Source organism: Macrotis lagotis, chromosome X (assembly GCF_037893015.1).
Source record: "Macrotis lagotis isolate mMagLag1 chromosome X, bilby.v1.9.chrom.fasta, whole genome shotgun sequence".
In the NCBI taxonomy this organism is placed as follows: domain Eukaryota; kingdom Metazoa; phylum Chordata; class Mammalia; order Peramelemorphia; family Peramelidae; genus Macrotis; species Macrotis lagotis.
The window spans coordinates 224,613,758-224,628,186 of record NC_133666.1 but is presented as its reverse complement, the minus strand read 5'-3'; the positions used below and the strand labels follow the sequence as shown (position 1 = coordinate 224,628,186).

At 36.6% G+C, this 14,429-nt stretch overlaps 1 protein-coding gene across 4 annotated transcripts in view; it reads left to right on the top strand.

The window, feature by feature from the left end:
• LOC141502675 (adhesion G-protein coupled receptor V1-like) overlaps positions 1–14,429 on the top strand; it is a 456,940-nt gene that overhangs the window by 236,363 nt on the left and 206,148 nt on the right. For all 4 annotated transcript variants that reach the window (XM_074207517.1, XM_074207518.1, XM_074207514.1 and 1 more), the window contains 2 exons: positions 10,629–10,827; positions 12,001–12,220. In XM_074207517.1, the coding sequence (XP_074063618.1) occupies positions 10,629–10,827; positions 12,001–12,220 (419 nt within the window). The remainder of the gene's footprint in view (positions 1–10,628; positions 10,828–12,000; positions 12,221–14,429) is intronic.

Below are 14,429 nucleotides of genomic sequence, written 5' to 3'. Positions count from 1 at the left end.
ATTGATAATGAGGAAAACCCTTAACATTGATAAATTTATGGGAGGATATGGACTAGTGACATATGGTGGCCAATCATGGATGAATTATTTGGATTTATATCAGTTTTATCTTTATCAGTTACTTCCTAGATTCAGTTGAGTTTTGAACATGTAAGAAATACACATAGGTCACATTTGAAAGAATTACTAAACCATGCTTACATTCAATTCATTTCAACCTTTGTTATCACCTCCCACTCTTCTACCTTTCCCTCCTGCTCAAAGAATTAATTTTTCTATTTGAAAAGGGACCCTTCTTCCTTCTCCAACCCTGCCTATCTTCCACATCTTTAAGAAATGCTCATTAAACCATTTCATCCTCTCATGTTGTCATCTTGTTATCTTTCCTTCTTTTGTCAGCTACATTCTTTAAAGAAGTTAGCCATTCATTGCCTCAATTTCCTAACCTATCCATCCTTCATGCTTGGAATGGTCTTTCTCCTTATTCCATATAGTCCCTCTCTTCCCTAGGTGGAACTTACTCACCATCTTTTATATCAACCATACTCCCAAGTACTGCCAAACCAGATTAAAAATGTAATTGGGAATTATTTAACAGAAAATTATAATGCAATAAAATGTAGATTTTATCATTTAATACTATGTTTTAAAACTAAGTCATTATTTGGACTAATGGCCTCCATTTCTATTTGTATTTGCCACTATCATTCTGCATGAAATCTTTCCTGATTACACACCTTCTAGGTTTTTCCTTCCCTAACAACTTTGTATTTAACTACTTTGCATGTATTTATTTGCTTTCTTTTTTTATGCCATATGTACATTATACATATTCACAATCTTATACAGAATACATATAAACTTCTCTCTCCCATTTGAATGGAAGTCCTTTGTAAGTAGAAATTGTTTCATTATTTGTATATCTATCTCCAGTCCAGTCCCTGGGCCAATGCCTGACACCTAATAAATACTTGTTGATTGATTTGTTTGTTAGACACATAACAGCATGATGTGAGGGAAAGACCTTGCCTTCAGGTAAAAATTTAAAAGGCATGATAATAACTATCCCTTATGTAATTCTTTTGAGAATTTCAAAATGCTTTTCACATAGTATCTCATTTGTTCCTCACAACAACTCTGCTAGGTAAATGCTATCATTATCCCCATTTTTATGCCTTGCTAGGAAGGCTAGTATTCTGAGGTAGGGTTTTGCCTTAGGTCTTCATGACTCTTAGCCTAGTGCTCCATACCAATGATTTTTGCAGACTAAATTAGAACAAAGGAGAGGTTCAAGGTATTTTGAGAAATCACTTTTTCCTAGGGAACTAAGGGAAAGCTCATGTGGAGAGGTGGTCCTTGAATTGGACCTTAAATAAATGAAAGAATTTCGGCATAAAAGAAGGGGAGAGTAAATTCCATGGATGGAAGCTCGCATGCATAAAAAGAGAAGACCAGAGAGGGAGAAATAAGAACAGGGAAGGGCATTTCATTTTGAAAGGATGTCTGAATACCTAAATGTTAGACATAGCAGTTAATAAAGCAACATTTTTTGAATGGAGTGGGGTTGAATTTCATAAAGGGAGAATGTGAGAGAATGCAGCAATTATAGATTCAAATCAGACTGTGGAGGCCAACAATTGCATGAGGGTTTTATGCTTGTATTCAGTGATTATAGGGAATGGGTGACTTGATCACAGTAATTAGAAAGAATATATACATTTAGAGAATGTATTGAAGAGAAGACAGTCTGTAGAGAGGAAAACCAGTTAGAAGGTTATTATAGTTGTCCAAGTGGGAAGTGATAAAGGCTTGAACCAGAGAAGTAGCTAAAGGAATGGAAGTTAGCAAGGTGTGCAGGTGGGATTGAGGTACAAAATCATTAACATTTTGAAACTGATTGTGGAAAAATAAGGGAGTAGAAAAATAAAATAGTGCTTCAGGTTTGAGACTTTAGCCTAATGGTGGCATTATTAAGAGAAAGAGAGAAATCAGGGAAGTAGTAAACCTTTATGTAATGACGCCTTTTTCAGCTTTGACTGGTGAGTTTTGGATGCCAGGGTGACATTCAGCTATAGGTATCAGGTAATTTATTTGAGGATAGCTGCATGGCACAATAGATAGAGCTCTGGCTTGGAGTCAAGAGGACAGGAGTTCGAATCCAGCCTCAGACACTTGATTCTTAACTAGCTATGTGACTGTGGGCAAGTCACTTAACCCTGATTATTTCACATCCAGGACCATCTCCAGTCCTCCTGATTCATCACTGGACCCAGCTGGTTCTAGAAGAGAAAGTGAGGTTGTTGAATTAGCGCAGTATCCCATCACTCAAATCTAATTCATGTGCTTGTCATGGCATTACCTCCCTGATGTCATGGTCCTCTTTGAGAACAAAGGACAAATATCATCATCATTTGAGAATTAGACACTTTACTTCTGGGGAGTGAATGGTGGTCTATTTATGAATCATCTGTGACGAGGTGAGAACTTTAAAAAGTTGATATTTCAAAGAGAAAATAAGAATATTTAAGAAAAATATTTGACCTTGTATGTAGATGGAAACAGATGGACATATGAAACAGAAAAAAAAAAAGAATGAGGACTGACAGTCACTTGAGTAAGTGGAGATCCAAGAGAAAGCAGTGTTACAAAAGCCAAAGGAAGAATAAACATTTTGGAGAAAGGGTTGGTCAGCTGTACCAAATATTACTTAGGGGGAGCGTCTAGGTGGCACAGTGGATACAGCACCGGCCCTGGAGTCAGGAGTACCTGAGTTCAAATCTGGCCTCAAACACTTAATAATTACATAGCTCTGTGGCCTTGGGCAAGCCACTTAACCCCATTGCCTTGCAAAAAAACAAACAAACGAAATATTACTTAGAATTTAAGTATGTTAAGGACTAGAAATAGTCAGTAGACCTTTGAAAAAGAGAACAGGAGATTCACTTACTTTCATAAACCTACTTGGTTCATGAATGACATTATCTTAGTAACTGAAAGTTGAGTCTTAAAACTTCAAAGAACCCCAATATTTTAAAATTCTTTTAAAAAGTAATATTTTTAAATGCTTGCCTACCTTGGTGACAAGTATATTAAATATAATTTGTCCTTTTTTGACGATTCATCATTATTATCCATTATTTTATTAATCTAAAATAAATCTTATTCATTTGAGAACTTGATATAAATTGTTACTGATCCTAGGGCATAGTATTTATTTTCATTATATCAGATTGCTTTTGCATCACCTTTTCTCCATAAAAGCAGAATGTAGGATTTCAATTGTATGATTTCCTGCACCAATATAATGTGATTTTTATTTTTGGTAAATTTAATATTCTTTTAAAAATGTTTGTCATCAGGGAAGCTAGGTGGAGCAGTGGATAGAGCACTGGCCCTGGAGTCAGGAGTACCTGGGTTCAAATCCAACCTCAGACATTTAATTATTACCTAGCTGTGTGGCCTTGGGCAAGCCACTTAACCTTATTGCCTTGAAAACCTAAAAAACAAAAGAAAACAAAAATGTTTGTCATTTCCTTCTCCCTCTCATTTTACAAATGAGGAAACGGAAACAAGTAGGGTTAAATGACTTGCTCTGGGTCACATAACTACTAAATGTCTGAGATTAGATTGAACTCAGGTGTTTTTGACTGATCAAAATTATACTGTTATGTATAATTTGTGATTAACAAATGAAAGACCAAATGTCTATCACAAATCTCCACATCAGGAGCACTTTTTTCAAGAAGAGTTGAAAAGTGCTTAAAGGGAATAGCATCACCAAGAACCCCTGACTCAGGCAAAATATGAGAAACAATGATTAATAGTGTATGAGTCATTTCAGAATCAACTGGGAATATGCAGGAAGACTGACTAGTTATTGCAAAATAAAACCAAAATAGAACTGTTAAATATTTGAACCTTACACTAAGCTAATTAGTGAAAATAAGTAAATTAAAATCTCCAAACCAATTTAAAATGTTGATTATCAAAATACATAATAGTTTGAAATAATATTTCTTCAATATTACCATTTCTTAGTTAACATTTCTTACTTATTACCATTTCCTTACCAAAATAGCAGTCACAAAATGAAGACAAGAATCCAGACACTCTTAACTGGCAAAAGCTTGAACTCTTTGTCAAGTAGAAAGATATATTAACCAAGGGGTAGTAGCAGTTTAGAATAAAAGATCCATTTGTAATACTTTACTAAGAAAGATGACTGAAAATAATGAATAGTGGCACCTCAGAAAACGGGAAAGCCATGGAAAGAAAAAGAAGCATTGAAGAAGGCTTGTTATAAAACCCAGAGCCTTCAAACAACATTTTTGGAAACAAAAAGAAGAGATGATTTGCTAACATTTCTATGTTCTATAAATACTCATAGTTGATGATCATTGAATCACTCCCTGTATTTCAGTATCCTAGTATGTAGTGTGCTAAATATGAAGAAATAGAAATGACACTTAAGAAGATCGGGAATTGATTTTTTAAAGATAATTTCAGAGAGGAAAATTAAAAAAATGGAAAAGGTAATAAATAACATTATTATTCCTTCTGGCTACCCTGCTGAAAGGGGATAGTTAAGAAGACATCTGCAACTGCCAAACTATCTACCTCCCTTTTCATCTCTGAAGTCTCAGAGCCAGGAGAAACAGGTGTGATTTATGTATAAGCCACTTAAGCTCTTCTTCATTTGTACAAAGGAGATACTGACTTCACTGGATTCTTGTGAGGCATAAAAGAATTGATCTTTAAAACAAATATAACAATGAATTATTAGTAGTTATTGTTGATTATATTATCATGATTGACTTTTGTTTATTAAGTTGTTACTAATATATTGATTTTAATGATTTTTAATGATGATGATAGAAGCCATCATTTATATAGCCCTTACAATGTGCCAGGCACTATGCAAAGTGCTTTATAATAATTATCTCATTTGCTTTTTACAACAACTATGGGATGGAGGTTCTATTATTTCCCCATTTTATAATTGAAACACAGTAAGTGTCTGAGACTGGATTTGAACTCAGATCTTTCTGACTCCAGGTGTGCACAATGTGCTACCTAACTGCCTAGCATGTATGTGCACATATATTATTTTTTAATCACTTTATGAATGCATTCAAAATACTCTGCCTAGAAATTAAGATATCAGGCAATCTCTCAGAGGTGAAATTCTGTAAATGAATACATCTTCACAACCACTTTATATTTCACTGAAAGGGAGAATATAGGATTTCTTTATTTCATCTTTTTAAAATTAAAAAATCGCTTATATCTTGGTAAGCACAAAAATAGGCTTAAAGGTTGTCCTCTAGGTATATTTTTAAATATCAGACAGATACTGCAGTGGTAACTTTGCTCAATGGTCCTCTGAGTAAATAAATACCAAGTGAAATGAAAAACTGAGCATCATGTTTATCACAGGTGTTTGCCAGTGTTATGAGGATCTTTTGCACAAAGTTTAATGGAAGAAAGGTTTCTTAGAGATCAGAGGTTTTCAAAGTGCTCTCATTTGGTTTTGTTCTTAAAGAAATTGTAATTTTTGTGTGGACCCCAGAATATCATAGGACCTCGTCAATGAAATCTAAAGCCACTCACAGGAGATTTGCTTGACAATCCACTCTGGAAAAACAAATAGAATAATAAAGAGTGTATACATATATATATATATATATGTATATATATATACATATATATATATATATTTTGTTTTTTGTTTTTGTGGTTTTTTGTTCTAACATTTTGTTTTCCAATTATTTACAATAGTAGTATGTACCTATCGTTTTTGTAAGGTTTTGAATTTTACAGTTCCCCCCTCCCTTCCCTCCCCTCCAGAAGGCTGTCTGATAGTCTTTATATTGTTTCCATGCTATACATTGATCAAAATTGAATGTATTATAAGAGTAAGCATAACCCCCCTCCCCAAGAAGATGGGGAAACCTCAAGAATAGAGAGAGAGAGAGAAAAAAATGTACTTCAGTCTGTTCAGATTTCGATGGCTCTGTCTCTGGGGTGAGTTGCTTTCTTTATCATAAGTCCACCAGAGAAGTTACTTCAATATTTTTCCCATAATTGCTATTATTAGCTGTACCTCCACTCTATTCCTCCCCACTCTCATTTATTCTATTCTCTTTCTCCTTTCATCCTGCTCCTGTCCAAAAGTGTGTTGTATCTGAGTACCCTCTCCCTCAGTCTTCCCTCTCTTCTATCACCCATTGCTCTCTTCCCTCCCCCCATTCGCCTTATCCTATCCCTTTCTTCTCATTTTTCTCTAGGGTAAGATAGATTTCCTCACCTTATTAAGTGTGTATGTTATTTCCTCTCTGAGCCATTTCTGATGAGAATGAAGGCTCACTCATTCAACCTTGCCTTCCCCTGTTCCATTCTATTGAAAAAGCTTTTTCTTGACTCTTGTGTGAAATATCTTAGCTTCTTCATCTCCTTTCCATTCCTCCCAGTACTTTCCTTTATCATCCATTGACTCCATCTTTTTATTCTATTATACCATTATATTCCACTCCTATGTCCTGTCTATATATGCTCCTTCTAACAGCTCTTCTAAATGAGAAAGTTCATATGAATTATCACTAGCTTCTTCCCATGCAGGAATGCAAACAGTTCAATGTCATTAAGCTGCTCATAGTTAATCCTTCTCTTCCACCCCCTCTATGGTTCACCAGAGTCCTGTACTTGGAGTTCAAACATTCTGTTCAGCTCTGGTTGTTTCCATAGGAAAGCTTGAAAGTCTTCTGTTTCACTGAAAATCCATCTTTTCCCCTGAAAGAGGATGTTCAGTTTTGCTGGGTAGTTGATTCTCGGTTATAAACCAAGATCTTTTGCCTTCTGGAATATCATATTCCAATCCCTAAGAGCCCTTAATGTAGATGCTGCCAGATCCTGTGTAATCCTGATTATGGAGCCTTTGTAGTTGAATTGTTTGTTTCTGGCAGCTTTTAGAATTTTCTCTTTGATTTGGGAGTTGTGGAATTTGGCTATAATATTCCTGGAAGTTTTTCTTTTGGGATCTCTTTCAGGAGGTGACTGGTGAATTCTTTCGATTTCTATTTTACCCTCTGCTTCTAGGATCTCAGGGCAATTTTGCTGTATTATTCCTTGAAAAATGTAGTCTAGGCTCTTCTCCTGATCAGGCTTTCAGATAGCCCAATAATTTTCAAATTATTTCTTCTGGATCTTTTTTTCAAGGTTGGTTGTTTTTCCAATGAGATATTTCACATTTTCTTCTAATTTTTGGCTTTTTTTGGAAGAGTTTTATTTCTTCCTGATTTCTTGCAAAGTCATCAGCTTCTTTTAGTTCCATTCTTCATTTAAAGGAGTTATTTTCTTCAGAGAGCTTTTTTATCTCCTTTTCCAGCTGGTTAATTCTGCTTTTTAAAGCATTCTTCTCTGCATTTGCCTTTTGTTTTGCTTTTTCAATCAGGCCTAAACTAATTTTTATTAAATTATTTTCTTCAGTATTTTTTGTATATCTTTCACAAAACTGTTGATTTGGTTTTCATGATTTTTCTGTGTTGCTCTCATTTCTCCTCCCAATTTTAATTCCATCACCCTTAATTGATTTTCAAAGTCATTTTTGAGCTCATCCATAGTCTAGCCTATTTTCTATTTCTCTTGGAGGTTTTGGATGTAGAAGATTCTATTTTGTCATCATTTGAGTATGTGTTTTGATCTTCTATAGGACTAAAGTAATTCTCTATGGTCAGATTCTTCTTTTTCTGTTCTTTACTCATTTCCTCAGCCCAAGACAGCATTTCCAAAGCTTTGGGTTTTTTTGGGGGAGACACCCTACTGGGACCTTTATTCCTCCAAGGGATTATGCTCTCTTGCCTGTGCTTTGATATATATAGATGGCCCCTGTACTTCTCCCTGCCCTGGAGCTATAAGGAGGGATCCAGCTTGGCTACTTAGTATGGAAGCCCAAACTGCAACCTGGATCTGAGTGTAGGCTAGCAGCAGAGTCCTACCCTGAGGGAGAGCAGAGAAATCTCTTCAGATTTCCCTTATGGTCTCGGGGGGTGCAGGCTGCTTTCTCCAGATTTTTGCTGCAGATTCTTTGGCAGGTGCTCCTCATTCCACACTCATTCTGGAGTAGCAGAGTTTTCTCACCGCCCCTTCAAGCTGTTGCCAATAATATCTGGATTGGGCTGGGCTGGGCTGGGAGGAGGCTGTGGCATAAAGAGTGTATATTGTCTGGGCCTTTATGCCACAAAATCAGTGGGAAACTCATTGAATTTCTCTATCAGTGTCTATACCTTTCACAGACACAATGGCTTAACAATGATCTGAGTTCAGTATTGGATACCAGGAAGAGTAGATGGTTGTAGAAAAGATAGAGGTAATAGTGAAGGTTAATACTTGTTAGGGACTGTTGTGTATGGGAGCACTGTAAACTATTATCACCTGGTGTCCTTGAGCACCAGAGTCTTGTTCTACTAAGTGCTGTGGTAGTGGATTAGAGACTGGAGAGGTATTTAAGCACTGGTATTTTGGCAAATAAATGGAGACCTTGATGTAAAGGGAGAAACTTGTCTCCCTTGTCTACCGCCCCTCCAATGCTCTCCTGGGGAAGATTGAGGGAGTCCAGAAAGGGACTCAGTAAATATTTGTATAATATTTTAAGGTTTGCAAAGTACTTTACATGTCATCTCGTTTGAACCTCACAACAATGCTCTGGTTGGTAGTATTATTATAACCATAAACTGAGGCTGAGAGAGGACTAAGGGTGATAAAGTCAGGCAAGGATTTGAACTTGAGTCTTTCTCATTCCATGGCCAGACTTTCTTCCACTATACCATCATCTTAGTGTGAATTGAGATCACATATAGCAATAGAATAGCCCTTTCAATGATAACCCAGGTGGCATCTCCTTCCCATGTAAAATCCCATGTAAATTTTTTTTTACATCCTATGCAAGATATGAGTATTCTTCTAAAGAATATTCTTCCAAGGATGCTGGACCTGGATTTTTTGGAATAGGGAATTCTCAAGTGAGAGAACTATCTTTACTAAACAGGTTGATTTGAATCCTATAATATTAGAGAAATGCCAAGAATACGAGATCACACGGTCTGTTTTTGGGCCAGAGTAAAGAGTTGAACCCATGTCTTCTTAAGCTTTGAAACCAGTTCTCTTAAGCCACATGTTCCATCTATATGATGATGCTATGTGGTTGCAAATAATGGACCACCATGATCTCAGGAGAATCAAACTTGCAGGTGATTAGGAAGGCAATAGAAAGATGTCTGTTGTGTATAAATAGATATAGCATATTACTAATGCTGAATTGTATGTGAGAAGTAGCAGAAAATATATCAGTGGTAAATGGGGCCAATGAAAGAATTGTCCAGTCAGGTAATAAGACTAAAGGGCAACAAAGGCCCTCCAGGATATGGGGTGAATCCTTTTTCTATGGGGGATTTCTAGGACATGGACAAAATCATACAGTATGAAAAGGAAGCTATGGATAGGTTGTCATCTGTGCCTAATGAAGGTATGTCTAAAATTAAGATCAAGGATCCACTGATTATTGAAGTAAATTCAAAGCAGCTTTAGAACTTCTAATCTTGGAGAGTTGCTTGGGATATTGAACAGTTGAATGACTTGTCCAGGGTTCTACAAATAATGTGTGTTAGAAATGGGTCATAAACCCACGTCTTCTCTAATCACAATGATAGATCGTCTCTCATTTATTTTCTTACTCTCAATAAAATAGCAATCCATTCATTTGATAATGATTTTTGGGATCATTCAAAGCAGTATTTCATTTCTGTACTGGTTGCCACATTAGTGAGGAACATTGTAATATTAGTGCATAAAATCAATTCTGAAGTTAAGATGACCCGAGTTCAAGTCCTTCTTAATGACAGATGGTAGCTGTGTGAGCCTGGACAAGTTATTTGCTTTTTTATGGCTTTAAGCAACTCTCTAAGACTATAAATTTTCATAGTAAGTGCTGATCTGCTTAATTGAAGGAATTCCACACTCTTAACTATCCTATATATGTAAAAATCATTGAATAAGCAAAATCAAAACAACAAAAACTCCAAATCCAAGCAATCACCTCAGGGTACTCTAGGTTACTTGCATATGCTTATAGAAGGTGGTGGTATTGGGGAGCTCTTTCACTGGACTCAGAGGTCCAAGATTCAAATATTGCCTTCTGAAATCAGTCCTTTCTAAAATCTTGGTTTCCTCATCTGTCAGATGAAGAGGTAATTAGATAGGTACTGATGACACCTCCAAGTCTAAGTCTTTAGCTTTTGATCATTTTTATGGGAAAACATCATTACCTTGTGTATGCTTAGGCAATTGCTGCTAAACATTTTTACCCAAATTATATATTTTTGACTAAAAATATAAATAGTATTGTGACCTCTTTTCTTATTTATTGACATCTCTCTTCACATTAATAATGATTTAAAAGAACTAGATAATTGAAGTTAATGTAGATTCTATGACATAGAGTTATTAAAATAATTAAAAACCAGTTAAATCTTTATTTTTACTTTCCTTCATTGCAAAAAGAAGAAATTCATGATTTCACTTTGGGTGGCTTCTGCTGAAGTTTGTCAGCCACTAACTCTGAATTCATGTTATAGTGAAAGAAGACATTGGGATGATCATAGTTCCAGTAGTGAGACTGCATGGAACCTTCGGCAATGTGACAGCTGATTTTGTGTCTCAAAGCATTTCTGCCCTCCCTGGTGTAGATTACCATGTTCATGGTCACTTGGTCATCTTTCTACCTGGACAGAACCTAAGTTTTATAAATGTCTCTATCATAGATGATGATGAAAGGTAATAAGAGTTGATGATTTCATGAGTTAAATAATCAGATGCTTAATTATTAATATATAAGAATCCTGTGTCATGTCTAGCATAGAAACTCAATTTTAGTGTCAGAAAAAGTCTTAGTGGCCATCTTGTATAACCAATATCTGAAAAGAATCTCTTCCAGGGGTGGCTAGGTTGCGCAGTGGATAGAGCACCGGCCTTGGAGTCAGGAGTACCTGAGTTCAAATGCGGCCTCAGACACTTAATAATTACCTAGCTGTGTGGCCTTGGGCAAGCCACTTAACCCCATTGCCTTGAAAAAAAAAATCTAAAAAATAAAAGAATGTCTTCCAAAAAAATATCACTGCATCTACTGTGTACTAAGCACTAGTGACTGAAAGAGTCCCTGCTCTCAAGGAGCTCATAGCCTAATAAAGAAAATAGCATGTGAATGACTGTATAAAGCAAGATCTAGACAAGATAAATCCAAAATAGTTAATGAAAGGAAGGCACTTACATTAAGGGGGAGCCTTTTTAAAAAGACTTATAATGAGGAAGAGCCCATTTTTGAAGGAGTCCATTTGATTTCCGGGGAACTCTAATTATTTAGGTAGTTTGTCCTGGTCTCAAGTCACAATTTGTAACTTCTACCCTCATTCTATCTAATCCTTCTTGATGATAACTCTCACATCCCCCCAGACTACTTCATCATCAGAGAGGAGTGCACGCCAAATGGGCCCCTTGTTTTAAAACAAAATTATAGAAAACATATGCACTGACTGAGAAACAATTTGTTACATGCTGGTAAAAGGAAAATGTCACTTAGAGTTGGAAAATATGCAATAGGAGTTGCATGTATCACTTTCCTAGAATTAGAGGAAATCACTATGTGTATGTGCTTTTCTTTCCTTCAGATTTTCAGAAGTCTGATCAGAATATAGAAACAACCCCTTTCCATTCACTGTCTTAATGCACCAAGCAATTATAAACAGGGGAGGAAAACTCTAATAACGACTCCTAGGCATTCGTGTGGATGTGGATAACTCTTGCCTTTAGATGAGCACCCTCTTTTTATTACTTTGTGTGTGTGCTGTGCATTGAATATGTATGACCAATTTGGAAAATGACTAGTTATTTGGATTTTAGCAGCATTTTAATATGTTTAGACTCAGAGAATTGCTCCTTCTTGCCATGCAGTGAATTTGAGGAGCAGTTTGAAATCCTGCTGACGGCAGCCACTGGAGGAGCAGTGCTTGGGCGCCACCTAGTGAGCCGGATCACTATTGCTCAGAGTGACGCACCCTATGGACTCGTGCGATTTCTCAACCAGACCAAAATTACTATTCCTAACCCCAATTCAACCTTGATTTTGTCCTTGGTGCTGCAGAGAACCGGAGCACTCTTAGGAGAGATTAAGGTAAAGTTTTCCCTTCTCAAAACCTGGAGTTGGAGGTGGGAGAGAGAAAAAGGGCTCATTTTGGTGTTTCTTGCTTGTTATGATGATTTAAAAGATTTCATTTTAGGGAGTTTGGACAACTCTGTACAGATTATGATGAGGTTGATGATTATTTCCCATAAACGGCACTTGGTAAGTAAGCTTGGTTCATTTTATATTGTTTCCTTAAGGATCTTCAGAAGGAAGGACAATTTGATTGTCCTTTGGTTGGTTCAAAGTTGAGAAATGTATATGCATAATTACTGTCTTGCTTGGTATATTTTTAAAAGTTGTGCTTATGAAGTATTTTTGTTATGTGTCTTGATGTCAATACTATCTTCTGAATTTACCATTTCTTATACTTTAATGACCTAAGGAATAAATATGGTTTGTGTTTTGAGCAAATATGATTTCACTGGAATACAGAACTCCTTGTGAGGGGTTCCCATACAGATTGGTAGAACTGCACTTGGAAACTTAATCTTACCAAGAGTTTATATGTTTAGTGATAAGAATTTAATAGCACCTCCATGTACTGTGCTGAGAATTTGGGATACAAGGAAAGAATCAGAAAAGCTAGACCTTGATCTCAAGGAAGTGTTTCTAGTGGGTAAGAGAAACTAAAAAACTATATGATATATTGGAGATAATAAACAAAGAAAGGCAGTGGCATGGGGGGGGCAGGGCAGAGAAACAGGCTCCTTATGGAAGTTGGGGGGGGGGGAGTTGGGAGGATATGTATGCATGAGGAATATCCAGTGAAAATGCTGAGAGTCTGGAGGTAGCGTACTTCATTTGAGGAACTGTAGGAGTTAAGAGCGGGGTAAGTTCGTAAGGAAAAAAACAGAATTTTATATTTGATCCTAGAGTAATAGGAAGCACTAGAACTTAGTGAATGGGGGTGACATGGTTTTGAACTAAATGGAGGGTGAACTGGAATGGGGGGAAATGAGGCAGGGAGACCAGGTTGTTATAATAATGTAGGCATGGGGAATGGGGGCTCACACCTCCTCTAGAATTAGAGGAGAGGAGTATATCTATGTGAGAATACTGCAAAGGTAAAAACCTAAGAACTTAACCACTGATTGCATATGGGGGACTAAGAGAGGAAGAAGTCAAAGAAAACATTTTGAGCCTGGATCACTGTGAGAATGGTGCTGCTCCTAACAGGAGTGTGTTAGGAAGAGAGGAGGGCTTAGGGGAAAAGAGACTGAGTTTTGCTTTGGACATGTTGAGTTTGAGATGCCAATAAGACATCCAGTCTAAAATGTTCTGTAGGCAATTGGAGATTCAGGACCTGAATTTGAGAGAGAGAGATTGGGCTAGATAAATAGATCTGAGAATCATCTGCAAAGTGTTGATAATTGAATCCATGGCAGTTGCTGAGATCACTCAAGTAAAAAAGTATGGCAGGAGAAGAGGGCCCAGGATAGATCCTTGGGAGACTTTAATAATTAGTGGACATGTCCTAGATGAAGATCCAGCAGAGGAGACAGAGAAAGAGAGATTATAAAGGTAGAAGGAGAAGCAGGGGAGAACAGTGCCACTAAAACCTTGAGAGAAACAGTAGGAAGGTGGTATAGTACTAAGAGTTTTGGACTTAGAGACCAAATGATCTGGGCTCAACTCTGACCTCAGAAACTTATTCCTTCTATGAGTAGCACCTACCTTCAGGGTGGCTGGGAGAATAAAATGAGATATAATATGAATGGTATTTTTCATACTTTAAAGTGCTATATAAGTGTTAGATGTTGATATTAAGATTATCAGTGAGAAAAGGATCATTGACAGTTTCAAAAGTTACAAGGAAATAAAAAAAAGAGTGAAAACTGAGAAAAGGTCATTTCCAATTAAGAGATCATTAGTAACTTTAGAGAGAGCTATTGCTATTTCAGGTTGAATAAAGCCAGACCCCAGAGCTCAGAAAAAAAATAAGCAAAGAAGTAGAGGCACTTATTATAAGACATTGTTCTCAAGGAGTATAGCCATGAAAGGAAGACAAGATGTAGGCTAAGAACTAGTTAGGATGGCCCAATCAAGGGAGGGCTTTGTGAAGATAGAGGAGATAAGGGTGTATTTGTAGGCAGTAGGGAAGTAGCCAGTAGATAGAGACAGATTGAAAATTTATGAGATATTAAGATTGATAGTTGATAAAGAGGACAACTACTAGAAAAAACAGGATGGAATGGAA